Source organism: Manis javanica, chromosome 11 (assembly GCF_040802235.1).
Source record: "Manis javanica isolate MJ-LG chromosome 11, MJ_LKY, whole genome shotgun sequence".
Classification (NCBI taxonomy): Eukaryota; Metazoa; Chordata; class Mammalia; order Pholidota; family Manidae; genus Manis; species Manis javanica.
In genome coordinates, this window is record NC_133166.1 from 69,232,018 (window position 1) to 69,259,672 (window position 27,655).

The window sequence follows — 27,655 nt, forward strand, 5'->3', positions numbered from 1 at the left end:
GAATCTGGGCTTGGAAAAAGCCAGATGCAGCAGTACTATTCTGTCCCAAAGCTGCAGGGTCCACAGATTCCAGTCCAACCCGCCAATGAGAGAAGTCTCTCTAATCCCTGGGAACTAAAGAGTTCTCTTCAGTTATCCAACTTCCCTGCTGGACCCCACTCCTGACCCCCACCTCAACTTTTGCCCCCAGCCAACTCAGAGAAGCCTGGAGGCTCCCAGGAGCACAGTCTCATATTCCATAAAGTGAACTCAGCTTGACTGGGCTTCCCAGGAGAGAACTGTTCTATAGAAATGTCAATTAGTCCTATGAACCCCAACTTTGACATGAAAAGAAAGGCTGACACTTCCAGTCCTCTGTTCTTGGGCCTTTCCTTTCAGAGCCTCTCCAGTCCTGACCCTACCCCCACCCTTACACCCATGGCTCTGCTCATCTCCCAGGTGAGCAGGGAAAGGAAATTCAGCAGCTTTATCAGATGCATAAAAGTGGGCTAGCCCTCTGCAGCTGTGAAGGGGTTAAAAGGCTGGGCCAGCCATCTCAACCTGCCCCTCCCAGGGATTAAGAGTCCTCTATAAAGGGGACTGTCCACCCAGATCAGGCTGGGGGTTATCAGGGACCCAGGCACTGTGCACCCCCCTGCCATGTGGGAACTGCGGTCAGCCTCCTTCTGGAGGGCCATATTTGCTGAGTTCTTTGCCACCCTCTTTTATATCTTCTTTGGGCTGGGGGCCTCACTGCGCTGGGCCCCTGGACACCCCCATGTCCTTCAGGTGGCTCTGGCCTTTGGCCTGGCCCTGGCTACTCTGGTGCAGACTGTAGGCCACATCAGTGGAGCCCACGTCAATCCTGCAGTCACTTTTGCCTTCCTTGTGGGCTCTCAGATGTCTCTGCTCCGAGCCTTCTGCTATATGGCAGCCCAACTCCTGGGAGCTGTGGCAGGGGCTGCTGTTCTGTATAGCGTTACCCCACCCACCATCAGAGGAAACCTAGCACTTAATGCGGTAACGGTGGGCTGGGGGGACCTGGTGCCCTGACTCTCCCTGCCTGGTGCAGGTGGATCAGTTCCTCAGGGGTCTGGGACATTTTGTGTGTGTGTGTGTGTGTGTGTGTGTGGTGTTTCAGAGTGGGGAGGATCAACAAGTGGTTTGGAGGGGTAAGGAAGGCACAGACCCTAGTATTGAGCCTTAAGAAACCTGAGTTTGGGTCTCAGCTTTCCTTCTAACTCCTTGCAGGTCCTTGAGGAAACTAATTTTCTCCCACAGGGCCTCAGTTTCTTCATTCTCATAAGGGGGTGCAGTTATCTCCACCATTAAGGAGTATTAACAGGAGAAACTAAGAAACAAATATAATTACTCTGAAGAGGGTTGTCTTAGCCTTCCTCTCCAGGGAACTCATGCTATAAGGGTCTGCTTGGGAAGCCTTGAGAATGTAATGCCATGGCAGCCTAATGAGATGCCTGCCTTGTTCTTCTTTTGCTCAGTTGCACCCTGGGGTGAGTGTGGGCCAGGCCACCATGGTGGAGATCTTCCTGACACTCCAGTTCGTGCTCTGTGTCTTTGCAACGTATGACGAGAGGCGGAATGGCCGTCTGGGCTCGGTGGCCCTAGCTGTTGGCTTCTCCCTCACCCTGGGGCACCTCTTTGGGGTAAGCAGGAGAGGGGAGCACCTTCTCATTTAAGGATATCAGGGCACTTGAACCTTTCCTGATTTTTAAGGGTCCTTCCTACCCCACCTCACTGTCAAATATGAACATTATGCACTTAACTCTGTAACAGTCAGTGCAGAGGAATCAACCTAACCCTGCTCTCTTCCTCTCTAGGTATACTAACCACTATACCTAGTCTTTCTGGATCCTCAGGTGGAAATGCACGCATCGTGGGTCGGTGTGGGCTTTGTCTGTGGATCCATAGTCTGTCCCCAGAGGGGACATCTTTGCCTTCACCCCACTGTGGGAACCCCAGGCACATTGTCCTTCCCTGCTTGCCGCTGGCTGGAGGCAAGATGCCAGCCCTCCAGGGCATGTGGGTTGTGGGGAGAGAAACGGGGGTGAAGGTGGGAAGCATCTCAGTTACAACCATGTCTTTTACAGATGTATTACACCGGTGCAGGCATGAACCCTGCCCGCTCCTTCGCTCCTGCCATTCTCACCAGAAACTTCACCAACCACTGGGTGAGTGAAGGGGAGGGGCAAGATCCTGAAGCTCTCCTACATGGGTGTGGACTGCCCTTTACAGGTTTGGTTCCTGTTTTCCATTTGCATGTGTGACTGCTCTACCGGCACTCAGCTAAGGTGGCTGGCACAGAGTTTGGCATGCCTGTGAGACCAGGATTCATTATTTGCTAGAAAGAGAGAATCTTGCCCAAATTGTTCCTTCACTGGTTAGTCAGGGATTTTTACAGTTTCTGCTGGATTCCAAAACTAGGGCTATGAGGACAGACAACAGAACAGGAAGACAAAAACTTCTATTCTCAGGGGCCAGGCTTTGTATGAGCATAAGTGGGCATGGGTTTCATCCAAGTTCTAGCACTTTGCTGGCCTCAGGTGTGACCATGGTAAATAATCATTCTACACCTCAGTTTCCTTACTATAAAATGGATTATTGTGAGAAATTAGTATGAAAGCTATATGTGAGAAATATAAAATAGAACTGACATGGAATAGGTCCTCAATAAAAACTATTTGTGTGGTTTGGCCATATGCCAGTGAAACATATGAAAATATATGTATTTTTATTTCAAGGCTGTTTCAAAACACCTATGTTCATAGCAGCATTATTCACAATAGACAAAAGGTGGAAGCAACCCAAGTGTCCCCACAGAAGAAAGGTAAACAAAATATAGTATATACACACAGAGGAATAGTATTCAGCCTTTAAAAGGGACATTCTGAGACAAGCTATGGCATGGATGAACCTTGAGAACATTATGCTAAGTAAAATAAACCAGTCACTAAAAGACACATACTGTATAATTCCACTTATATTAAATATCTAGAAAAGTCAAGTAATTGAAACAAAGCAAAATGGTAGTTGCTAGGGGCTAGGGAGAGTTAAATGAGTTGTTTAATAGAGTTTCAGTTTTGCAAGATGAAAAAGTTCTGGAGATCTGTTATACAGCAATGCAAATATACTTAACACACTGAACTGTACATTAAAAATGTGTGTATTTTACCAAAATTAAAACAAATTTTTTCAAAGCAATATAAAAACTAGTGCAAAATGACAACAAACAGCAAACACATGTGCTAAGAAGGTGAGGGACTGAAGAAATAATCTGATGATCAGAAAAGAAATGGTTAGTTTGAGGTGCAGACAGTGGAGGCGTCTAGAATTTACAAACAAACACTGATTTCTACTTAACAGTGCTCACTTTGATGTGCCAAGGGCAGATGTCTGTTCTCCTATGACGTGGTTGGAGAAAGAGCGGCCTTGCTCTTGGTCATGTCCTCAAGCCTGTTCACTCCTTTCTTCTTACAGGTATACTGGCTGGGCCCCGTCATTGGAGGGGGCCTGGGCAGTCTCCTTTACGACTTTCTCCTCTTCCCCCGGCTCAAGAGTGTTTCTGAGAGACTGTCTATTCTCAAGGGTGCCAGGCCCAGTGACTCCAATGGACAACCAGAGGGCACAGGGGAACCTGTCGAACTGAAGACTCAGCCTCTGTAAAGTTCCGGTTGGATAATTCGAGTAGTAAGCTTCTGGGTTTATGTGGAAGGGCTGAGCCAGCTCCTGGATGAAGAAAGAGACTGAGGGGAAGGGCATGAACTTAATTTTTTAATTTGTGTGTGTGTGTGTGTGTGTGTGTGTGTGTGTGTGTGTGTGTGTGTGTGTGTGTGTTGGGGTTTTTTTTCCTTTTGCTGTGTGAAATCTTTCAAGTTGCAGTCATCAGCTGGTTGGCGCAAACTTCCCTTCCTCCCCAACCCACCTCTCTTCACTACTGTGTGTACACGATTGTGCGTATGGATGTGAGTAAAAATGGCTGTGTCTGAGTTTTGGGGAAAGGCATGAGAGGGAAGGAAAGCAAAAAAGGTATTCTCTTATGCCTTCCTCTCCCAATTCAGTGTGGTGAGCAAAGGGAACCAAGACCTTAAGTTTCTGGTCTTCACCCTGTTGCCAGTCAAGCGTCTGGTTCTAGGTTTCTGAGGGAGCAGGAAAGCAGAGAGTTCTCATCACAGGAGGCAGAAATGGAAAGGAGGGAAGGAGACAAGGCATTCCAAGGATTGAGAGAAGGGTTTGGGGGTAGAGAGAGAGAGGAAATGGAGGTACCAGCCCCAGATCAGGATGCTACTGTACCAAACTGTTCTGCAGACATTAATGGGAGAGTGCAATCTACTTATTTTAGGGAAGCTTGTCCCGGGGCTTGGATGGAGCAGTAGCTCTGAGAAAAGTAAACACTGGGGTTTGAACTGTTCTATAAAGCCACATAAATCTGTCTACATCCACTAGCTGGGTTTTGTATTCATTCTGGCATGATGGATCTCTTTGGAGGCCCTGGGCCAGCAAGCTCCCAATCTGAAAAATGGGTGGGTGAGCCTAGAATCCAGAAAAATTACCTCGCTTAACTGTTCGCCTGACATCCCCGGGTGGGGCCTCCACTCAGGTGGTACTCAAACCCAAGAAGAGTTCCCTAAGGCCAAAAGATGAAATCTGATGCCTGGAGCAAAGGCAGAGGTGGGGATGGGGAGTCAGAGAAGGGAGAGGCTTTGACCAGTTATATTTAGTTAGAGCAGATCAAAAACACTCTTCAATGGCATCTTTCCGCTATTATCACGTTTTATTGTCTTCTTTATTTTCCTTTTCCATGTGGATCTTCTCACTTTTCTCTCATCTGTCCTTTAATCTGCAGCAAATCTCTTCTAATTCTCATATCCCAGAAATTGATTCCTTCTATTCAAATTCTTAATAATTAGGGAGATAATTCCTCATTTGAGCCCTATCTTTTGTTGTTGGGAAAATACACTCATCTCAGCAGAGGCCAGAGGAGACCATCCACTTAGCAGGGAATATTTATTGTGATCAATTTATAGGTCTCTTCCTTTTAGGGGCCTCCTGCATACTCCTCAAGCTTTAAATGTGTTATCTTTAGCGAGTCAGACCCCCCAGCCCCGAAAAAGACCACTCTTCAAAGTAGCTTAACTATCCACTTCCTCCCAAATAAAGCCTAATTTTCTAAGCATTTAAGACTTTGGAATAATCCACTTGACTGGCAGAAGGGGAAGAATGTTTGGAAATTCACCTCCAGTCGGACTTTCACGGTTCCTATTGCCCTAAGTCAGCAGAAAGTCTATAGCGCTGTGATTTTTGGCGCAGTGTAGGGGCTCGGCTCAATCAACAGCACTTGCACTTGCTTCCCGCCTCCTTACTTCACCAGCAAACCCCGTCCCCTCGGGCCGTGGACCAGCCCCGACGCCCCGCCCCACTCCTAAAGCAGGCGGGGCTGGTACTGCCGAGCCGGTGGCGGCAAAGGCTGCGACCGAGCTAGGAGGGCTGCGGGCTCCGCCGGGATCCAGAGGGCCGGGGGAAGCGGGTGAGTTGGAGCGCAGGCCAGAGGGCTGGAAGCGCACCTAGTCCGGGCGCAGCCGGGGGACATTCGTAGGGGCACGGAGCCCCCTTTCCCGCCAGAGGTTTAAAGGCGGGGGCTAGGGCGGTGCGCGCCCCCTAGGTGCGCACGCGCAGCTCCCACGTCCTACGTAGAGTCCACGAGGCAGAGGATGGGGCGCGTGCTTTAGCTGCGCACGCGCAATCATCGCCCCTTTGTCTCCCGCGCGCGCGCGCGGGGTGGGGCTGTCGCGGAGAGTGGCTCGCATCCCGGAAAGACCGTGTGCCGGGAGTCTGCACATCCCAGCTGCGCGTTCGAGCTCCCGGTCCAGATCAGATCCGGTAAACACAGGTGTTCAGTTTGGTGGGCGGAGTTCATGGTCCCTTGACTTAAATCTTGGGTTTTTATGCAAGGGAGTTCTCACTTTACCCTCGGGCGTAAGACGGAGAATACAGCCTCTGCTTGGGTTTGTTAGCTGGACCGTCAGCAGCTAATTAAGCTCCTTCCCTTGAGTGTCCATTCTTTTCCCTCTGGGCTGCCACTGGTGACCCTTCTAAAAATCAAAAGTCAGTCTAGTCATTTCTGAGTAACTGTAAAACTCTTCTTTGGCTACCCAGTCATGCTTAAATCCTTAGGCGGGCGTCCGTGACATTTTGCAGCCTAGCACCGACAGTCTCAGTCTGACTTTATAAAGCTCCCTAACGTTTTACCTATCGCACGCGGTTAACCCCCAGCCACGTGGAAAGGGCGTATCTCTATCTGCCTTGACCTCTCGTGCCTGGGTACCTATGCTCCTCTTGTTCTCTCTGCTTGAAGTTCTCGCTGTTTACCAAATGAACTTCCAGGACTGAGGTCAGTTGTCCCTCCGAAGACCTCTATTGCCAGCCTCCCAAGCCAAAGTTGTCACTTTTTCTTTTGTGTCCTTGAAGTATTGTACTTCTGTTATCATCACTAATACCAACTCATTCAAGGTTCCTGAGCTCCTGACATTTACCATGCACTGCACTCAGTGCCAGGTGGACAGAGATGAACAGGTCAGGGTTCCTGCCCTCAAGGAACTCACAGTCTGGAAGGAAACACATTTAAATGAGCCTTCTGCAGTCACAGGGTGACAAAGCAGTCTGCCTGACTTCTTACCCCTCTCACTGCAGACTCTCTTGAGTAAACCACAACTTCACACACCAAACCTCCAGCCCCAACCTTTCCTCCCTCATCTTCGCAACTTGTCTACTTAAGTTTAGAAACTGTTTATTGACAGTCTATGTTGTTCTGGTCACAGTGACTGCTGATCTCAAGGAGCAGTTTTAACAGGTGATTGAGTTAGAATCACCTGACCGGCATTTTCAAAACACTTGTTCAAGCTCCACCCCTGTACATTTTGATTCAGTAACTAGACTCCGAAAATTCAAAGGTGAATAAGAAACAGTTCCTGCTCTCAGGGAATCTAAGGCTAATGGAGGGAACAGACATTTTAAACAATCTGTTTAAGTTTGTCTGTGACATGAGCTGTAAATGTCATGATGGATGCCTATGACACAAAATAGACACAAAGGAGAGGTCTGTTCTGGGTGGAGAAGTCAGGAGGATGTGCCATTTGGGCAGTGGTAAAAAATGAGTGGACAGACACCGAGGTATTGGGGGCAGAGGCCTGCCTTGAGAGCCCCTAGAGAGGCGAGCAGCAGGTAGATCATGCAGGACTTTGTATTGCGGGCTTTGGGGCCATTGAGGCTTCAGCTTTGCATTAGCAGTGCACATTGATGGTAAACAATCCAGATAAGGCTAAGTGAAGGGTAAGTATTTCCCCCACCGTGGATTCCCCCAGCCCCTGTTCTCCCCATAGACAATCACTATAAAATTTCTTACATATCCATTGGAGGGTTTTAAGCGGGGTGGTTATGTGGCCAAATATGGTAACCATATTGGGGATAGATTTAAGAGAACCAGACTGAAGGCAGAGAAAGAGGTTAGGAAGCAGTTGAGTAAGCTAAGCTAGAGATGCCCAGGACCTGGACTAAGTAGCCATAGAGAGGGACAGAGGCTGAATAAGAGAGTTTAAGGAAGTAAAATCAGTTTGTGTCAATTATCCAAAGTATCTAGGATGACTCCCAGGTTTCTTATGTAATTAACTGATAAGATGGTGTCAGCCTCTGAGAGATCCAAAGTAGAAGTGAAGACACTTGGGGGACAGATGTTCCACTTTGGACATGGGGAGTGTGAGGCATCTACAAGACAGAGATGGAGAACTCTAGTTATTGGTGAAACACGTGGGATTTGCTGGCTGAGCACTTGGAGATGGTAGTTGAAAATATGGGAGGGATGAGTTTGCCCACATAGGCTGTGTGAAGAGGACTAAAGACAAAGGCTAGTGGGACATCAGTACACAGAGAGGAGCAGCCAGGATGGGGCTGAGGAAAGGTTTGTTTTATATAATTTTTCTCTCTCAAATGGAAGAACTTTGAGCAATTTATATGGGGGTGGGACCAGTAAAAAGAGAAGATTGGAAACAAATGAGAAAGCCAACCAGGACAGGAGGCAATTGATTGATTGCAAATGGAAGGTTTAGATCAGAAGCAAAGAAGTCTGGGTGGGCATTTGAAATACCTATGTTTTCATACTTAGGTGGAGAAAGTTGAGAGATTTGTCAGTTGATTTCAGTGTTCCTAAAAGGAAGGGGTCAGAGGAAAGCAGTGGAGTAAAGGGGTGGAAATTAGAAACGTGTTCCTTGGGAAAGAAATGAGGGAGTGGACCAGGAACACTAAAAAACTTGTGGGCAAGGCTAAGGGCCATGCTTTCGCTGGAGACAACACAGGAGTTGTGCGTCATTATGTAGCATTGTTTTGTGTGCTTCAGCCAATCTGAGCAAGGATTAGGTCCAGGGGTCTAGAAAGCAGATGGTTGCATTTATTGAGTTTGGATTCTTTTGCTGGGTGCGTGCAGTGAAAGGAAAAAAGATCTGAGACCCCAAGGAGTGGGGCATACAGCGATTTGATACTACAGTATGAGATACTGCTTGTGCAACCCCAGTTTGATCATTCTGTTTTTCAGCTCAGAAATCTTCATCGTCTCCATGGTTTATGTTCTAAATCCTTGAATTGATAGACAAAGACAAGGTTTTCCCATGAAGCCCTTTCCAACCCCCTTTCCTGTTGCTTTCCTGTTAGACTCATCTGTTCACAGTGGCTCCCTCTTTGCTTTTGCTCTGACAGTTCTCTGCCTAAATGCCCTCTTCCCAGCTGCCTGAATCCCATGCCGCCCTCAGAGAGTTGAATCTGAGCGTGTTTCCTCTGGTAAAACCTCCTTGGCCACTTTAACCTGAAAAGAACCCTGTTTTCCCAGAATTTTTTTCAATATCACTTAATTAGAGCTTGTCCCAATTTGTCTTTTACATTTTTTTTTCTTTATTAGGTGGGTTTTATTTCTGCAACAAAATTGCTTTAGCACCACCGCTGTTCCTGTGCAGCATTATCTTTTGCTTAGGGCTGCAATGACTGAGTTCAGTAGATAAGAGAGGAAATTAATATTTTGAGAGTTCTTACATTGTGCTCAACGCTCAGTAAGATGCTGATATCAGTGCTTCTCGAACTATCCAGGTAGGTTTTTTTCCCCCCAAGCTGTTGGAGATCATTTCTTTTCTTCCCCCAGCTTTATTGAGATATAGTTGGTATATATATGTATCTGTAAGTATTTTCTAAAGCCACTCTTGTAAAATACTTGAACTATTACTAGAAAAAATTAGATTACTAGGAGAATAACATGAAAAAAAACATACAGATTTTTTATTGCTAGATTCAACAAATGTTAACTCTGTCCGGTTGCTATCAGATGCTCTAAGTGCTTGTTCTCTGTGCCTGTTTTGGTGCAGAGCCAGCAGTGGGCACCTATGGTGGCCTGCAAGCTACACTTCCAGGAGCACTGCTTCCTGAGACCTCAGTTAAAACTTCCTCATTTATTTTTGCAGTATACTGATAAGGAAACTGAGGTTTAGGTTAAGCCACATGCTCAAGATAACCATCTTATTACTGGACAGAATAAGAATTCAAATGCCAAATGTCATTCTGTTCATGGTACTGGTTTTCAAAGCTGGTTGTTGGAGCAGGATAGGTATGAGGCAGAGTTTTGTTTGGTTTTATTTTGTTTTCAAGTAGCGAGTTAATTTTCTATTTTGAATTGCAAGTATATTTAATATTTTGTCTTGTTTTTCTTTGGTTCTTGCATTTTGAGATCTACAAGTGTTAATTTCAGATGAATATAGCTTCATCTGAACTGCTTGTTAACTTACCTGAGTGGAAAAAGTAACTAACATCCCATTTAAATGTCCAGGTCCTCTGGGTCAAGATGTTTGAAAAGTTCTCATCTGTCTATGATGAAATGTGAAAATACAATGTTATTAGTCTTTTCATAAAATCAAATTTATCAATTTAAAGGACTGTTTTATGCTGAGATTTTGTCTTTAGTTTTTTGGGTGTTTAAATATTAAAAATAGAATTTATAGTAATTACGTGGGGTTTTTATTTTTTTTTTTTTGAGAGGGCATCTCATATTTATTGATCAAATGGTTGTTAACAATAATAAAATTCTGTATAGGGGAGTCAATGCTCAATGCACAATCATTAATCCACCCCAAGCCTAATTCTCGTCACTCTCCAGTCTTCTGAAGCTTAATGAACAAGTTCTTACATGGTAAACAAATTCTTACATAGTGAATAAGTTCTTACATGGTGAACAGTACAAGGGCAGTCAGTCATCACAGAAACTTTCAGTTTTGATCATGCATTATGAACTATAAACAATCAGGTCAAATATGAATACTTGTTTGATTTTTATACTTGATTTATATGTGGATCCCACATTTCTCCCTTTATTATTATTATTATTTTTATTTTTAATAAAATGCTGAAGTGGTAGGTAGATGCAAGATAAAGGTAGAAAACATAGTTTTGTTGTTGTAAGAGAGCACATGTAGATGATCAGGTGTGTGCCTGTAGACTATGTGTTAATCCAAGCTAGACAAGGGCATTAAAACATCCACAGATGCAGATTTCTCTCAAAACAGGGGGGGTGAGGTTCTAAGCCTCACCACTGTTGATCCCCAGTTTCTCACCTGATGGCCCCCCTGCGACTGTGCCTGTCTTAGGTTGTTCCTCCCTTGAGGAATCTTACCCGTCTCTGGCTAACCAGTCATCTTCCGGGCCATACAGGGAGATGTAAAGTTGGTAAGTGAGAGAGAAGCCATATTGTTTGAAAACGTTAGCTTTTTATTTCTTTGCAGATTTATGCCCTGTGGCTTCTATGCCCAGCATTTGTCTTGAGGTATCTTTATGTGGGGGTGTTTTTATGACAGCTGTCTTGAGATACAACCACATACTATAAAATTTGCCCTTTTAAAGTGTGCAATTCACAGAATTATGCAGCCATTACCACTGTCTAATACTAGAATATTTTTATCACCACTGAAAGAAACCCTATAGACGCCTGCTAGCAGCAAACCCACATTCCCTCTTTCCCCTTCCCTAGTCCCTTGGCAACCACTAACCTACTTTCTCTCCCTATGGATATGCCTGTCTGGACACTGCATATAAATAGAATTATAGAATGTGTGACCTTTCATATCTGGCTTCTTTCACTGAATGTGATGTTTTCGAGTTCCCTCCATGCTGTAGTGTTTTGGAACTTCATTCCTTTCTATTGTCTACTCATCCTCCATCTTATGGATGTTGCAGTTTTTGTTTATTCATCAGTGACAGACACATAGGTCCCCCACATTCTGGCTTCTGTAAACGATGCTGCCATGAACATCCCTGTGGAGGGTTCTTGTGTGTATGCACTTTCTGATTCTCTCAGATAAATACCTGGGAGGGGAATGGCTGGGCCACATGGTAGCTGTGGTTGACATTTTGAGGAAATGCTGAACTATACTCCACAGCAGCTGCACTATTTTATAACCTTACCAGCAGTCTATGAGATTTGTGTGCGTGTGGCTTTCTTTTTTTGTACATGTCCTTAGCTTGCAAAATTTTAAATTGGTAACCTTACGTTAGTCTATTTAAATTTTTAAAAAAATTAAAAACCCATCCATGAAGTCCGGAAGTTGGGAAACCACTACATAAACCAGTCTGTATTTAAAAGCAAAACAAACAAAAAAACCTATCCAAAAGTTTGTCAATGAATAAAAGAGAATTTCTTTATTTTCTGTTGGTTCATTGGCAATCCAGAATGTCTGGTTCTCCTGTTTCACCCCTGTTGTGCATGAGAAGAGGCAGCATGGGGGGAGTTGTTTTCCAAGGAGAAAACTCAAGAAGTGGAATAAAGTGCTCTGATTGGAACAGAGAGAAATTACAGGCTTATGTATATCTGTTCTGTCCCATTGTCTGGAAAATAGCGCAAATGGTTTCTCCTTTTCCTTATTTGTCGGAGGGAAGGATTTCGTGGAGGTAAGTGTAGTGAGACCCCATTCTCTTCTCTGTGCATCAAGATTAACCTTTGATACTCACAGAAATACAAGAGTTTGGACTGTTTCAAAGCTCATTTACTGTGCCAGATAAAAAACCCAAAGACAAAAGGCTAGGGAAGGAGACCAAGAGAAGAGACAGGGTGTACGCGTCCCTGCCCTCAGCCCATCTGCCGCCATCATTCCTGAAGGAGAGGTTTGGGCTAGGGAAGCAGGTGGGTGGGAAAGCAACCCTCCCAGGTACAGCAGGGCTACCTTTGCTGTTTTTATTGAAAACTACAAAAGAATAAAAACAATGAATACCTTTATTTTTAAGTACAAGATGTACCTTTACTGTTACTTTTGAGATCCTTCATCTGCTTCAGATCATGTTTTTATTAGTTGTTACTGTGAACGTTCTATTTTATGTGCCCTTTTTAAATAAGGCTTTTGAATTTTAATTTGCATGGTTTCTGTATGGTACAGTGTGTATTAATATTCCAGTTTTCCTGGCTGTTCTCCAGGCTTGGGATACCTGGGTTGTCTCCAGGCTGTGCCCTTGAGCATCACTCGTCATGCAAGTCTCATTGGGATGCTTGGTCTCCCTGAGTCTCTGTGTCTTCATCTGCAGAATGGAGATGATGGTACCTATCGTTTGGGACTCTTCTGAAGCTCAAAGTGTAATAATGTTGTGAAAGCATTTTACAGAGTGTACTAGGAAGTGGGTTATTTTTGTACAAATGATTTCCTTTCTTTTTTGAGTTAATTTCTTGGGTTATATTCCCTGGAATGGGCTCACTGGTTCAAAGGCTATGACCCAGGTTAATCGATTGATTCAAAATCAATTTGTTCAGTAAATATGTATTACATGCTTCCTATAGGCCAAGTTCTATTCTGGGCATTGAGAAATGCATCAATAAATAAAATGAAGCCTTGATCTCACGGAGCCTTCCTTTTGTTGGGCTGGTTTATAACTTTTATTATATAAATAGTACATAAATATATAAATCAATGATTCCTGAGTGTCAGTCAGAGGAATGATACTCATCTCTAACACATTTCTACCAGTATGAAGTGAAATGAGAAAAATAGGGCAATGTTGGGAGTTTTTCATAAAGGACATGGCTGAGATATATAGACTTTTTTTTGGTGTTAAAACTGTTTCTTTATGAAACAATGGTGCTAATAGATGTTAGTGGGTTTTTTTTTTAAGTGTTTGTTTTTATTTTTAGTATCCTAACAAGTCAAGAAAAGATTCCCCAGTTTGGAGGAATATATACTAGTACATAAAATCATAAAGCATGGGAACCACTGAATTTTGACTTAACTCTGTATTATCTATCACAGTTTATGGTACGCTTTTATGTAACTTAATTGGGGTCTCACTATACACTAACCATATATGGGAGATAGAGTAGGTATCTGTCAGCTCAGGTCCTCCAGGGAGCACTTATGTGGGTGTACTGCTCCAGTGATAGATGAAGTCAGTAGCTAGATTGGGAGCAGGACAACCACAAGCAGAGCTGACAGTCACAGCCAATCCACCGGGAAGCTCTGAAGCCAAGATTGTCTGGTGGAGGAGTCCTCATTGGACAGAAATGGTTGGGCCCTGGGACCCCTACACTTGTCGTTAGCTGGGGGCTGCCCAGGAAGAGTGCGGCAGAGGTGGGTCCTGGAGGTGCTGTCATCCTTTGCAGCTGGATAGCAACTTTTTCCTGAGGAGAAATCAGAGCAGGTGCTCCTGTGCCCACCACAGTATCCTTTCCCTTATTTTGTAGATGAGGAAACCAAGACTGAGACTTGGTGAAGAACAGACAGGGAGGCCAGGAAGCCAGGACTCTGCCCCTGCTTTCAAGCCATTACACTGTTCTTTCTGTACATGACGTTGCAGTTAACAGTTTTTACTGAATGTCTCCCATATGAAAGACATTCACTGCATTCAGAAATGCCTAAGACAACACTTAGTAGAGAAGAAAATGTAATTATCTGGGCGAGTGTGGACAACGTCAGTCTACCAGACAATATGTGGGTAATTATAACGTAAACAAGTAGATCCGTGCTGGAGGAGGAAGTTCGCACAGAGTGGTATGTGCCATCAGAGTCTGCCCTGCTGTAAGGCTCCCCAGCAAAGCTTCGTGGAGGGGTGGCGCTGGGGCTGGATTCTGAAGGTCAGATGGGCTTAGAAGTGAGGGGTTAGGGAGTTAAGTTCTAGAAGCTGGGAATAAACTGAGCAAAAGTTTGGAGTGTGATTGTCTTGTAACATGTTTGTTTTCCTGCTGGGGTTGGGGGACTGGCTGCTGGAGGAGGCAACCATGCCATGGATGTAAGAAGTGGTTAGTTGGATGGGTATGTGATGTAGAGTTAAGACAAATAATCAGATTATAAGAAGTCTAGGAGAGAATGATGAAGCCACACAGACTAGGTGAGTAGCTTTTAGTTAACTGAATGAACAGACAGTGAACCATCCCTGGCTGATTCTTTAATGGGTGTGTTTCCACAGGGGCCTGCTAAATTGCTGGGAGCTTTTGTATTCTAGACCTAATGAATAGGCCCAAGATTGCCAGCCTGCCTCCTGATCCCTGGCCTGGGACCTTTACAATAAGTCATCTGACCCGTTTCTTCCTCTGTTTTGCCTGTTCTGTTTTGTCAAAGCTGCAGGGGATGACAACCTGAAGTCCCTTCCTTGCTAGCTCCTTTCCGCTCCCCCTCTTACTCTGGTGGCCAGGTAACAACAGGCTACTACTTTTGTTATTGTTGCCTTTCAGGTAAAGTGATGTGTTGAAAGCAGAAGTTTGAGTGGCCTGCTGGGACCAGTTTTACAAATACTGCATCTTTACTTAGAGGTCCACTATGGAAGAAGCAAGATCCAGGGCAAGGGGAGCAGGGACAACTGTACCGAGTGGTCTGAGGGCCTTCCAAACATGACTTTGTCTCTCTTAGACTTGTTTCACAGCTTTTAGTGCCAGAGTGCAATGCTGTGTCTTGTGTTGAGGAGGATGTCTAAGCTCTGCTGTCTGTTTTTGTCAGCTTTCTAGGCTGTGTCTTGTAGAGGGCAGATGGGGAAGCTCTTCAGTGCATGCATGTGTGTGCACGTGCACATATGTACACGCGCACATATGTACACGTACCAGGGCCTGTCTGAAAGAGCTGCTGTATCGCTGAGGGGAGTTTGAGATCTCACACACTGCCTCCCTCACTGCTGCCCAGGTGTCAGGGTCAGCCGGTCCCATAAGAAGTCTCCCTTCCAGCTCCTTGGTCACTCAGTGAGCATTTTACTGTCTAACTCTTGCTGGGCTGAGTGGTCAGAAAGTAGATTAGCAATTAGTAGGGCAGGGAGATAGCAGGGCACCCGGAGAAGTGGACCAGTTACATAAATGCAGGGAGATACCACTGGGCATCAAACTGTAGCTCTTTGGAAATTTGGACATGACGCATTTCCTGTAGGGGATCAGTGTGGAGTCAGGGCTAATGACAGGTATGGAGCAGTGGAGGGTCTCTTGAGAGGAAGCTGCCAGAGCTGAGAGAAGTGCAGCTGAATGTGCCAAGGGACACAACCAGATTTTCCCCAGGAGCAGGGTAGTGATGTAATGTGTTTGTGTTTCTTAGTGTCCGGTGCTGAAACATCCAGGATTCAGGACTGTGTCCACTTGATTATCAGTTGAGGGTTTAGGGGTCTTAATAAAAAGGAAGCTAATTTTTCTGGGGAGAGTGGTAAGAGTTTAACCAGTCCCTGTTCACCTCTTTTCCTCACCCGTTTGGTTAGATGCTGGCTTCTACTGTTACCCAAATTTAAGAGTCACTTTGGGGAGGAGAGGAAACGAACGTTCTCTGTGCATCCCTCATGGCCCCTCAGATGCACCAGAGCCATGGCACTGTGTGGGACGGCTGGATGTTCCAATGTAAACTTGTCCCCTCCCCACCTTCTCCAAGAGTCTGCAGAGCCAGCGCTGTGTGTCCCCAAATCTGTGCTGCTCTGACCAGCCTTTATTTCTACAAGAGGTTGCTTTACCGGCTGTTCCTAGTTTCAGACCCAAGTCAGTGTGGGGCAGGTGCTTAATCTACAGGCTGGGAGCCTCTTTGGTTTGAGGTAGGTGGAAACGTAAAGCTTTCCCTGTAACTGGGAACAGCACTTTTAGTTCTGACAGAAGTGAAGCATTTGGAAATCTTGTTCAGAGTACTTTGAGCATGGGGGCCCTGTCCTGTTCCCTGTCCCTTCATGGGGAGAACCCCATGCTGGTGACCTTTCCCTGTCTCCGCAGACATCATCTCTGCCTCCTGTCTCCGCCTACTTTCCCATTCTGTTGGCTGGTCTGCCAGTGTGTGGACTTGTACATCATGAATTGTGAACTTCTGGCCACATGTAGTGCCCTTGGGTACTTGGAAGGAGACACATATCACAAGGACCCAGATTGCTTAGGTGAGTACCTTTTTGAGGAAACAGGTAAAACTCGTTGAGTCAAGGAGGTCTGTTGAATTTCTCGAGCCATGGGTATGAAAACACCTAGGCTCCGGTGGAGTTTCTTCCAGGGTCCCTCTAAGTGTTTACTCTGCCCTTGAAGAGAGTGTGAAAGATTTGATCCGCTACTTGAGGCACGAGGATGAGACACGGGGTGTGCGGCAGCAGCTGGGGGCAGCCCAGATCCTGCAGACTGACCTTCTTCCCATCCTCACCCAGCACCACCAGGACAGGCCTCTCTTTGATGCTGTTATCAGGTGGATGCCCCAACCTTTGCTGTCTGAGCTGATGGATTCAGTGTTTGTGCCTGGTGAGGAAACAGCCTGTCCCGCCTTCTCTGTCTTCCAGGCTGATGGTGAACTTGACACAGCCAGCCTTGCTGTGCTTTGGCAGTGTGCCCAAGGACCCCTGCCCCCGGCGCCATTTCCTGCAGGCACTGGACTACTTGCAGGCTTACAAAGAGGTGAGGTTGCCTGCAGAGTCACTGGGGCAGAACGGGGGCAGCGGGGAAGGGAAGGGCAAGATGCCACTTACCATCCTTTCCCCATCTCCCAGGCCTTTGCCAGCGAAAAACCTTTTGGAGTCCTCAGTGAAACCTTGTACGAGCTGCTGCAGCTGGTGAGTGAGTCTCTGCCTCATAGGACCCCATGGGACATGAGCGCCTTGGCCTCCTCTGGCAGAGCTCTGGGCTGGGCAGCGCTGGGGCCCACTGCATGTGGGGGTGTGGCCCAGGCCTTGCACATACACAGCCTGTCTGTTGAGTCCTAGGTTGCCATAGGACCGCTTGAACTCCTGCTTTTCTTTCTTGGTGATCCTGACCTGCTTCTCAGTCTGTCCTCCAGCCAGGGTGGACACTGCCAGCCCTCCTCGGAGTCTCCTAACCCCCTCCTTCTGACCAGGGCTGGGAGGAAAGGCAGGAGGAAGACAACCTGCTGATCGAGCGGATCCTGCTGCTGGTCAGAAATATTCTCCACATCCCAGCCAACCTTGATAGGGAAAAGGTGAGGGTCTTGGCCTGTCTGAGCTTAGTGCTTGGTTAGGTCTCACTGCCCCTTTCTGCTCTCCTGGCCTCTGACAACCCTCAGGGGAAGCTGGGCCAGGGAATGAGTGGGAGAACCTCAAGGCAGGGTAGTGAAACTGAATGACCTCCCTTTCTGCTCTCCACTCACTGCTCAGAGCATCGATGATGGTGCCAGTGTTCATGACCAGCTTCTCTGGGCGATTCACCTCAGTGGCCTGGATGACCTGCTCCTCTTCCTGGCCAGCTCATCTGCTGAGCAGCAGTGGAGCCTACATGTGCTAGAGATTATCTCTCTCATGTTTCGTGACCAGGTGAGACCCCCACCTATTGCCCCAACCCTTTGCCCATGTATGTTCTTGCTGTGTGGCAAGAATCGCTCTTATAATATTGTGGCCATATTATCTGGGGGAGGTGGATGACAGACAGAGTAGCCACGTTGTGAGCAGGGTTTCCTATCAGCAGGAGTAGCCACGTTGTGAGCAGGGTTTCCTATCAGCAGCCCTATTTCATTTACCCTGTCTGTCCCTGCAAGGAGTGAGCTCAGAATAAGGAATGCCTTTCCTTCTGACTCTTTCCTCCTTGTTCCAAACCCAGAACCCCAAGCTGCTAGCAGGAGTAGGACAGGGCCACTTAGCTCAGGAGCGGAGCACAGATGTGGCAGAACTGGAGGTGCTGCGCCAGCGCGAGGCAGCAGAGAGGAAAACCCGAGCCCTTCAGCGAGGCCACAGGTGCGAGGTGGAGAGTTCTCATGCCTGGGTTTCCATCCTGGCCCTGTGAAATGTCGAGGGCTTGGGCCAGACACTGAGGGCTGAGGCGGGTGAGCAGACAGCGTTTTGCAGTTGTGACAAGCACATCTTTGCTGGTGAAAGCACATGGGGATAAAGCTCTGAGGTCTCGGACTCACAGGGACTTTAGTTTTGTTGCAGGCATTCACGATTTGGGGGCTCCTACATCATCCAGGGGTTGAAATCCATTGGTGACAGGGACCTCATCTTTCACAAAGGTCTTCACAATGTGAGTATGCCCCCATCTGGGCAGGAACATTGTGGAGCTGGGGGCACCTAAGAAGAAAAGCTGCTCTGTTCTTGAGCTTAGAAAGCTGGAGATGGTATGAGACATAGAGCCTCTGGCAGTATTGTCTTTACCTATGTCTTCACTTTGCACCAGAGGGAGAGAACCTTCTAGGAGTTTCTTCTGAGAAAATTGTAACACCAGGAATGTGGAAAGAGGTGCAAGGGGAGGGTGGCTAGGAGTAATTAATGCTCCCCCGACCCACACCCCCAGCTCCAAAACTACAGCTCAGATTTGGGAAAGCAGCCCCAAAGAGTGCCGAAGCATCGCCAGGCCGCCCAGGAGCTGTCTGCTCAGCGCCGCTCTGCCCTCAGTGTGAGACTCTTCCTCAGAGACTTCTGCTCTGAGTTCCTGGAGAACTGTTACAACCGGCTCATGGGCTACGTGAAGGTGGGAGCCCAGGAGGGAGGGCACCCTTGAGCAATGGTGAAGATGCCAGGAGTGGGTTACTGGCACCACAGAAAAAGGATGTAGAGAAATTGCCCCAGAGGCAGGGGAAAGGAATGTGGAGAGACCTGAGAACAAGAGAGGGTTGGAAATGGTGGGTCTTTGAGTGATGTCCCAGTGGTGTCCACAGTCTACCTCTGTAGGATAGGAGGAAGTTGGAAGCTCTGGGGCCATGGTGGTCTTTCTTCCTGGACTCAGGGTCTCCTGCTTCGGGAGAGGGCTCAGCAGCATGATGAGGTCTACTACATGTGGGCCCTGGCCTTCTTCATGGCCTTCAACCGAGCTGCCTCCTTCCAGCCGGGCTTGGTCTCTGAGACCCTCAGTGTCCACACCTTTCACTTCATCGAGCAGAACCTCACCACCTACTATGAGATGATGCTGACTGACCGCAAGGAGGCCACCTCCTGGGCACACCGGTGCGTGCAGTGGGAATGGGGGCAGAGTGGGCATCTTGGCCAGGCTGAGAACAAGGATGAGGTGGCCTGTGCTGGTCTCTGGGCACTTACTCTGGGTGGGGAAGTTTCCGTGGACTCATGGCCCAGGCTGTCCTCCAGCTCACTGGCTTCCCTCGTGGCCCAGGACGCACCTGGCTCTGAAGGCCTACCAGGAGCTGCTGGCCATGGTGAACGAGATGGACGCAGCCCCAGATGTGGCTATGAGGGAGAGCAGTCACGTCATCAAGAGTGAGGCACCCGCTTTCCCCCCTCATGACCAGACTCTCACTCTTCCCAGTCCCGCTCCATCCATCTCCCTTCCCAGTTCCACTCCATCCATCTCCCTTCCCAGACCTCCTGACCAGTCCTGTTCCTTTCTCTTCCCTTTTCCTAGACAACATTTTCTATGTGATGGAATACCGAGAGCTATTCCTGACACTCTTTCGAAAGTTCAATGAGAGACACCAGCCCCGCTCTTTCCTTCGTGACCTGGTGGAAACCACTCATCTCTTCCTCAAGATGTTGGAGCGGTTCTGTCAGAGCCGTGGGAACCTGCTGGTGCAGGTGTGGAAAGAGCTGTGCAGGAAGGGGAGGACAGCAGACTCTCCCACATGGTCTGTAGCGTGAGCTGACCTGACTGACTGCACTAAGAGGCCAGGAAGTTTTCTGGTATCACTGGTGTGAATCTACTGCAGTTGCTCTCTCCAGCTAGATGAATCCCTGATCTACCATAAATAGCTTCATTCGTTCAGGAAACATTCATCTAACAACTACTTGTGCTGAGCATGTAAACTCTGAGGATTCTTGATTTTAGAGTTCAGTAATTATGCTTTGGTATTTCCTGGCTATACTTCACAAGCATTGTAATGAGATGGAAATAGCCTTTAACTAAAAGTCAGAAAGTGTGGGATCTCACCCTGTATTAGTTACTGTCAGAATAACTCAAGCTGCTTGTGTTGGTCTCCAGATCCCTAAAGTTGGGATTGTAACATGTGCCTGAAATGAAATAAGTGACAAGTCAGGACAGAAAGAAAACTTCAAGGAATTTATATCCTAGAGACACAGGAACTGTGCTTTGTAAAAATCTTCCTATACTATTTGCTACAGATTGAAATCAGTTAGGTTTAGACTTGAAGGTGGTAGCAGTTCCAGTCAGACTCTGCTAAAAGGGGTTTTTGCACTTGGCTCTATTGTATTACTGGAAATAGTAAATGCTGTCATTTATCCAGTGTTTACTATGTGTCAGAAGTTGTGCTGATGTTTTCATGTAATCCTCACAACTAGGACATGCACCCAGATTGGCCAAGCAGCTTGTCCAAGTCTTGCTAGTAAGTGGCTAGTGTCAGTACTGAGACCCAGGTGTACTGGACTCAGGCTCCTAGCCGTTAGTGTATTTAATTTGAAGTTCCTTGAATAGGGCATAAACCTCAAGGGCTTCCCAGTCCATCCCTTTTGCCTATATCAGAGACTGGTTCATAGCTGTGACTTTCAGAAGCAAGATTGGGGTGTTAACTCTGACTCTCCTGCTTTCCAGGACAAAAAAAATTATAGGTTATATTTACATAGTGCTTTGCATTTTACAAAGCCTTTTCATGTAGAATTTCTTATCCTCATAGTATCTGTTCATTCCTTAGACTTCTGCTTCAGATAACACTGCCTTTGGGAAATCTCTGACTCCAAGAAATGAGTCAGTGTTTTGCCATGGCAATTTTTGCCCACCCATACTCCAGGTCTGACCCATGCTGTAATATAATTTACCTGTCTGTTCACCTATCTCCCCCACTAGACTACAAGTTCCTCAAAGGCAAGAAAAAAACCACTCACTGTTTCTTCCCCATTGCCTATGAGTAGCATAGTGGTCACTATGACTAATTAATTTACATAGCTAATTGATTAATTAAAGAAGACACATGGGAAAAAGCACCTTTAGCCCTCCTGCCTTCCTTATATAGTTCTTTCTCTGCAGAACAAACAAAAGAAGAGAAAGAAGAAAAAGAAGGTCCTAAACCAGCCTGTTGCTTCTGATAATGCTCCCTGTATCCCCGGGGGCCTAGAGGCTGTGTGGCCATCCCTGGTCGAGCAGCTACATTGCTGTATCCAGGTAGGTAGTGGCAGAAACCCCATCTTTTTCAAGGGTAGTTCTCTGGGTTTCCCTCCTGTCCGCTCCTGCAGCCTTAGTACCTCTCTAGGACCCTGAGCTCAGTCTGGACTCTATGGTTCCCTTCGATGCGGCCTCAGAGGTGCCTGTGGAAGAGCAGCAGGCAGCAGCCATGGTGCGAGTCCAAGACTGTCTTCTGGCTGGCCAGGCCTCACAGGCTCTGACCCTCCTTAGGTCTGCCCGGTAAGAGTCCGCCCACCTGTCCACCTGGTCCAGCTCCTGGGCTCTGGGCTAGCGCCTCTCCCTGGTGCAGGGCTCTCCATCTCACAGGAGAGAAGCCCGTCAGAAGCTGGGTCTCTGAGGGGTTCTGACTGGCTTATTGGGGGTGGTTGTTGGTTGCTTTTGTTCTATTTTTGAGACATATCAGAAAGCACAGTTAATTAGGGAAAAGAAAATAATTCTGTGAGCCAAAATAGTCATCACAAACATTTTGATGAATTATCTTCCGCCAGGTTTTTTCCTCTGTGTTATATGTAGACATACGAGATACACTTTTTACAAAAATGAAATTCTGCACATAACTGATTTATAGTACTTTTTCACTTGATATATTGTGAGCATTTCTCATCAGATATATTTCTATAATTGTTGATGACAATGGGAATATGTATATTTCTTCAACCAAATATCAAAACATCTAGATTGTTTCCAGTTTTGCTCTTCAATGATTTTCATTGCCATGCAGCTTATGAGGGAAAATGTCCCTAGAGTCTTTGTTTCATCTTTGAGGTAATAGTTTGGATTCTCTTTCCAGCTGACACTTGAAATAAGTCTGAATTAAATCTTACTCAAATAACTCAAAATTCCCTCTTGTTAAAGCCTTGTTTTTCTCTGTGCTCCAGGGAGGTATGGCCAGGAGATGTGTTTGGCTCTCAAGACATTCCCCGAGAGGAAGAGATCCAGCTGCTGAAACAAATCCTGTATACCCCACTTTCCCGTGAGTGCTGTCTCCTGCACCTAACTGCCAGGCTCTTCTCTAGGATCAGCATCACAGAGACCCAGTAATCTTCCCTCTTCCTATAGGGCAGCCCAGGGTAGAGGAGGAAGAGGAGGAGGAGCAGTTGCAAGTGGTCCAGGTGTCAGAAAAAGAATTTAATTTTCTGGACTACCTGAAACGGTGCGAGCTGAGCAGCCTCAGGATGGAGATCGTGGGGCTGGGAGGGTCAGCAGCATCCTATGCTGACATCTGCCTGCCTGTTCTGGCAGCTTTGCAAGCTCAACTGTGGTCCGAGCCTACGCCTTGCTGCTGCACACCTACCCACAGAACAGCCCCCACACCAACCACTGCGTGGCCAAGATGCTGCACCGGCTGGCCCACGACCTCAACATGGAAGCCCTTCTTTTCCAGCTCTCACTCTTCTGCCTCTTCAACCGTCTGCTTAGTGACCCCGCTGCCGGGGCCTACAAAGTGAGGGGTTATTGAGAAATAGAGATGTGGAGGCGTAGTGGAGTCCTGGGGTAGAAGGATAGCCTTTGGGAGAAACAGGCTGCTCAGTGTTGTCACAGGTGGAAAGAAGTAAGAACAGCGAGGAAAGCAGGCAGGCAGTGTGAGGCTGCTGTGTGGGGAAGGCCAGGAGAGGGGGTCTGAGTGAGAAGGAGCCAGCAGGTGTAGAGAAGACTCAGAGGGCCAGGGTATGTACCTGTGTAGAGCAGAGCCCTCACAGCAGCCTTCCTCTCCCACAGGAGCTAGTGACTTTTGCCAAATACATCCTGGGCAAGTTCTTTGCATTGGCTGCAGGCAACCCAAAAGTCTTTGTGGAGCTGCTCTTCTGGAAGAACACAGCTGTGGTTCGAGAGATGGCCGAGGGCTATGGCTCCCTGGATGGCGGGTGAGCTTGAAGATGGGGAGGGGTGGACCATATGGTGACATGGTCACAGAGTATCAAAGCTGGAAGAGCTTGCAGATAAGTTAGTCTAGCCCTTCTTCCCCTTCAGAGGCAACAAAACAAGCCAAAAAGTGAAATGCTGTGTCTAAGGTCACCCAAGAGAGGAACTGGAATGGGAGCCTGGTTTCTGTCTACTCTGGGTCCCTTCTCTACTCCCTGTGGGGCTGTTGGTAGTGGGGTTGCTCCCAGAGACAGGTCATGTTACCCTGTCCCACATTGTGCTGTAGATGCTTGTCCTCTTTTCTTCAGAAGCTCAGCTTCTCTCCTTTAGGACTTCCCTCCCTCCCCCATAATGCTCTCAGCCTCTGCAGTGTGACGTTCCATAGGCCAACCTCTCGGAAATCTCAGGAAATCTCTTCATCTGAGCTTGGATCCCCCAGTGAAGGAGTGAAGGGCATCTGCTAGCTGGCTGCCTGGGATTACCTGGGTCACCATTCTTGTTCCTGCTAGACTGACCTTTGGTCCCCCCTTTTTGGGTCAACAGCTACATGCTGCCCTTCTCCTTGCCCTGTTTAGATCCAGTCACAGACCCCCTGTGTGGAGCCCAGAGGAGGAGGCCCAGCTTCAGGAACTGTACCTCACCCATAAGGATGTGGAAGGTATGAGACCTTGAGGTCTGAAGAGCATATGAGGAGGGTAGCTGGGCTCCGGGACCCCCTACCGCCTTGCTCCCCCACTGCAGGTCAGGATGTAGCAGACACCATTGTGGCGCACCTGAAAGCTCCTCGAACACGCAAGCAGGTCATCTGCCATCTGGTGCGGCTGGGCCTGGCTGACAGTGTCAGGGACTTCCAGAGGTAGCGCCAAGTGCTCTGGGGGGATTGAGATAGGGCATCCTGTTCACTCCCTGGGCCCCCCTGCCACTGACACCTCCTTTAGCAGGAAAAGAACACATATTGTACTGTGGACAGGAGATCAGGAGCTGGAACTGCAGCAGCTCTTCGAGGAGTTTCAGGACTCAGATGGTAAGGAGGTGGGAGCTCGTGGAGCCCCTGGGATAAAGCCAAGCTGTCCTTTCTTGTCCCCTGCTTCCTATTCCCACAGAAGGCTGATCCCGTCCCTTCTGCCCACTTTGTATATTTGTATTGCTGTTTTTGAGTGAATTAAATTAGCCTCTTTACAAACTTCTGACTCCTTTTACTAATCCCTTTCCCATACTGCTCTGGGGTATTCACCTCCCTCTGTATAGATGTCCTGGGTCACGTCATGAAGAACATCACAGCCAAACGTTCACGGGCCCGAATAGTGGATAAGCTGCTGGCTTTGGGGCTGGTGGCGGACCGGCGGGAGCTATACAAGAAACGCCAGAAGAAGTTGGTGCCCTCAAACTGGGTAACAGTCTCACCCTGGCTCTGCAGGCATGGCCCACACCCCCTGCATTGTCCCCTAGAAGGCATACACCCAGATTCTCCCCGCCTCCAGCTCTTCTGACAAGGATCCCCAGGTGGGTGATCAGGAGCCAGAGTGCCTCCTCATTTCCCCATCTTGTTTCCTTTTTCTATTTCCCACCTGAATTTTAGCCTAAAGGAGAAGAGGCCCTGAGAGATTTCTGTCAGAAAGACCTGCCAGAGGAAGAGGGTGAGGAGGATGGAGAGAACCAGGAGGATGCTGAAGCAGAGCAAGCCCAGGGTCATTCGGCCCGTTTGGCAGAAAGCCTCAGGCACAACCTGTATCAGGAAGGTGAGGAACTTGGGCTGCATAGGTGTTTACGGTTGGGGTTTGGGAGCGTGAGCCAATGATGCATTTCCTTCCTGCCCATAGGCTTTTCTGCTCCCCTCCTGTGGCTCCAGAACTGCCTGCTGCGAGTGGCAGATGATCGGGAAGAGGATGGTGGGTGGATAAATGCTGGTGTTAGGACTGGGTGCTGGAGGCTACTGGAGACCTAGTCATGGGATGGAGGGCCAGTCCTTCCTGTCATCACAGCATGATTGTGGACCCTGTCCTAGGTTGCTCCTCAGCGGTTCCTCTGGTGCCATTGACGGAAGAAAATGAGGAAGCGATGGAAAATGAGCAATTTCAGCAGCTGTTGATCAAGCTTGGAGTTCGGCCTCCTGCCTCTGGACAAGTAAGTACACCGGTCATGGTACCAGCCAAGGCATGTTGCTGTTTCATACTGCATCTCCTCGCTTCTGTTGGCTCTGACCAAGACTTTGACAGCTGCCCTGCTGGTCTTCCTCTCCCCATGCTCCCCTTCCCCTAGACCATCTTCCATGCTACCCCAGAGTTTTCTTTCTATCACTGCCTGTCCAGAGCCAGGGTGATTCCCCACTGTTTGCAGGGCAGTCCGTCTGCAGCCTCCGCATAGTGTGCCTGGCCCCAGCCAGCCTTTTTGCAGCCTCAGGGCCATGCCATCCACACACCTACTTACCCATAGTCAACCTGGACTTCGTCCCACTCTCCAAAATTAGACTTCCTGATACCTCTGAACCCAATTATGCCAGTCCCTCTACCGAAAGGCTCCAGCCACACACACAAATCACCCATCTTCCTGAAGAATGTCCACCCAATCTTCAAGAGTTAGTCCACTTGTCACCTCCTCAGAGAAGCAGTCCCTGTCATCTTCCAACCCCTGAAGTGAAAGTAATGCTCTGGCACTGGGGTTCGTTTATTCCCTCGGTACAGTGCTAGCCCTGTGGCATTGCAGTGTGTAGGCTGTCCCAACAGGCTGAGTTCCTTGAGAACAAGGAACATCTGATTGACCTGTAGCTCCCCAGGATCCATTCTTTCATTCATTTAATTAACAACTAAATTACTGGGAGCAAGTATAATCCCTGATGTATTGGGCACTGCACTAGATATTGGGCATATATTGGGTAATTAAGCAATAAGTAGAGTTCACAACCCTGTGGGCCTTCACCAACGTGGGGTCATATTTATTCAATGAAATAATACCTAAATCTGATGACCTAGAGACTGCTTTCCCACCACTCCCATTTTCAACTTCTTTGCTCCTATAGGAAACCTTCTGGCGAATTCCAGCCAAGCTGAGTCCCACCCAGCTCCGAAGGGTAGCAGCTTCCTTGAGTCAAGCAGAGGAAGAGAAAGAGCCTCTGCCAGAGCCTCTGCCAGGACTAGAACTGAAAGTCCTTGGAGAGCAAGGACTTGAGGCTCACCAGACAGAGCACCAGGCACAAGCCCTGAGGTGTAGAAAGGAAGCCGGCCTGGTGTTCCTGGAGGGTAATAGCAGGGCCACTCACATCTTAAGTACTTACTGTGTGCCAGCATGTTGATCTCCAGGGCTGATCGTGTATTTTGAGAATATGAGGCCTCAGTTCCTCATTCTGTGCCTCTTACAGTCTCTGCAGGGGAGGGGGCTCTCGGTGGGAGAGGGCAGCTGCAGACAACCCCCGGGAAGCGGCAGCTGCTGGACAGTGAAGAGGAGCGGGAGGCAGTGGAGGGCAGGGACAACGGTAGGATCTGGTCGGACCTGCTTTTTCTTCTGACCGTTAGCATTCTTCCCTCTCCTTCTGAAAACAAATGCTGCCACCTGCCTTCTCCCGTAACATACTTAGATGCTCTTCCTCTTCCCACCTGTCATTCTCAGCACCAGAATCAGGAGTGCCAGGAATCCAGAAGAAGAAACGATTTCAGATGCAGGATGAGGATGAGAACAACAATGGGCCAGAAGCCTACAAGGAGCAATTGACCGTTTTTAGGTGGTGAATTTAAATCAGAGTTGGGAGCGTCACACAGGACCAGAAGCTCCTCTCACTGGGCACAAGTGGTAGCATCCTGGGCTTCTCCAGGAATTTAGGCAATAGTGTTAGACCCTTTGCAGGTAGTCCTTGCTTCCCCCAGTTCACCTGTGTTCTCAATAGACCTCCGGAGACAACTTCTAGGAGCCATTTCTTTGGGCTTATGAGCACCCCTCAGCAAATGAGAGATGACTGAAGTACAGAAGGCACCTTGGACCCCTTTATTAGTCTGTCCTTTTAGCTTTCTGCTGGAGTGGGTTTTGGGTCACAGCAGATAGGGAGCCTTCTGACATGATGGGTATTGTACCATTTTAAAAAGGTACCAGGTGCCCTGGTCCTCATTTTCTTTCCTGTTACCCTTTAGACAACAGATTGAGCCCAATTCCTGCAGCTGAGGTAGGGTTGGGGTGCAGTACTCTCCAGATGGTAAACACGATTGGTTTGTGTTTTGTATTGAATTAAACATGTAAAATTAAAAATTGCCAATGTTGATCTGACTTGCAAGTCTGAAGTGCTCAACCCTCCAC

At 47.7% G+C, this 27,655-nt stretch overlaps 2 protein-coding genes and 1 long non-coding RNA gene across 11 annotated transcripts in view; 2 read left to right on the forward strand and 1 right to left on the reverse strand.

The window, feature by feature from the left end:
• The window catches only part of LOC118970647 (uncharacterized), a 455,888-nt gene that overhangs the window by 294,075 nt on the left and 134,158 nt on the right, over positions 1 to 27,655 (reverse strand). The gene's annotated exons all lie outside the window — the stretch shown is intronic.
• Positions 581 to 12,897, forward strand: MIP (major intrinsic protein of lens fiber). 2 transcript variants are annotated; one of them, XR_012122709.1, is made up of 5 exons: positions 581 to 999; positions 1,479 to 1,643; positions 2,088 to 2,168; positions 3,475 to 5,521; positions 12,485 to 12,897. XR_012122709.1 is itself a non-coding variant. In XM_017668591.3 (5 exons), the coding sequence occupies exons 1-4, from the start codon at positions 640 to 642 to the stop codon at positions 3,658 to 3,660; spliced, it is 792 nt and encodes a 263-aa protein (XP_017524080.1). In that variant the 5' UTR covers positions 581 to 639; the 3' UTR covers positions 3,661 to 3,684; positions 12,485 to 12,897. The 2 variants fall into 2 exon arrangements, 1 of the variants encoding a protein (XP_017524080.1); XM_017668591.3 differs by having other exon boundaries at positions 3,475 to 3,684.
• Positions 5,532 to 27,625, forward strand: TIMELESS (timeless circadian regulator). Of its 8 annotated transcripts, none has more exons than XM_017668612.3 (29): positions 5,534 to 5,874; positions 16,220 to 16,377; positions 16,520 to 16,673; positions 16,765 to 16,879; positions 16,972 to 17,034; positions 17,316 to 17,417; positions 17,593 to 17,748; positions 18,032 to 18,165; positions 18,364 to 18,451; positions 18,722 to 18,898; positions 19,154 to 19,371; positions 19,535 to 19,638; positions 19,784 to 19,953; positions 21,356 to 21,490; positions 21,579 to 21,730; positions 22,390 to 22,484; positions 22,571 to 22,664; positions 22,754 to 22,955; positions 23,231 to 23,376; positions 23,950 to 24,032; positions 24,116 to 24,230; positions 24,313 to 24,398; positions 24,623 to 24,765; positions 24,954 to 25,113; positions 25,195 to 25,263; positions 25,380 to 25,498; positions 26,391 to 26,610; positions 26,730 to 26,843; positions 26,978 to 27,625. In XM_017668612.3, exons 2-29 carry the CDS (start codon positions 16,296 to 16,298, stop codon positions 27,094 to 27,096), a joined length of 3,615 nt encoding a protein of 1,204 aa, XP_017524101.3. In that variant the 5' UTR covers positions 5,534 to 5,874; positions 16,220 to 16,295; the 3' UTR covers positions 27,097 to 27,625. The 8 variants fall into 8 exon arrangements, with proteins under 8 accessions (XP_036864873.2, XP_017524101.3, XP_036864875.2 ...); XM_037008980.2 differs by having other exon boundaries at positions 24,316 to 24,398; XM_017668613.3 differs by lacking the exon at positions 26,730 to 26,843.

What these genes read in the sequence shown, in the direction of transcription:
- MIP (XM_017668591.3), top strand. Translation starts at nt 640, where the DNA reads ATGTGGGAACTGCGGTCAGCCTCCTTCTGGAGGGCCATATTTGCTGAG. An exon ending in GAAACCTAGCACTTAATGCG is followed by an intron (nt 1,000 to 1,478) that starts GTAACGGTGGGC and finishes TCTTTTGCTCAG; the next exon opens with TTGCACCCTGGGGTGAGTGT. An exon ending in GAAACTTCACCAACCACTGG is followed by an intron (nt 2,169 to 3,474) that starts GTGAGTGAAGGG and finishes TTCTTCTTACAG; the next exon opens with GTATACTGGCTGGGCCCCGT.
- TIMELESS (XM_017668612.3), top strand. Translation starts at nt 16,296, where the DNA reads ATGAATTGTGAACTTCTGGCCACATGTAGTGCCCTTGGGTACTTGGAA. An exon ending in CCAACCTTGATAGGGAAAAG is followed by an intron (nt 17,418 to 17,592) that starts GTGAGGGTCTTG and finishes CTCACTGCTCAG; the next exon opens with AGCATCGATGATGGTGCCAG. An exon ending in CCGCTGCCGGGGCCTACAAA is followed by an intron (nt 22,956 to 23,230) that starts GTGAGGGGTTAT and finishes CCTCTCCCACAG; the next exon opens with GAGCTAGTGACTTTTGCCAA.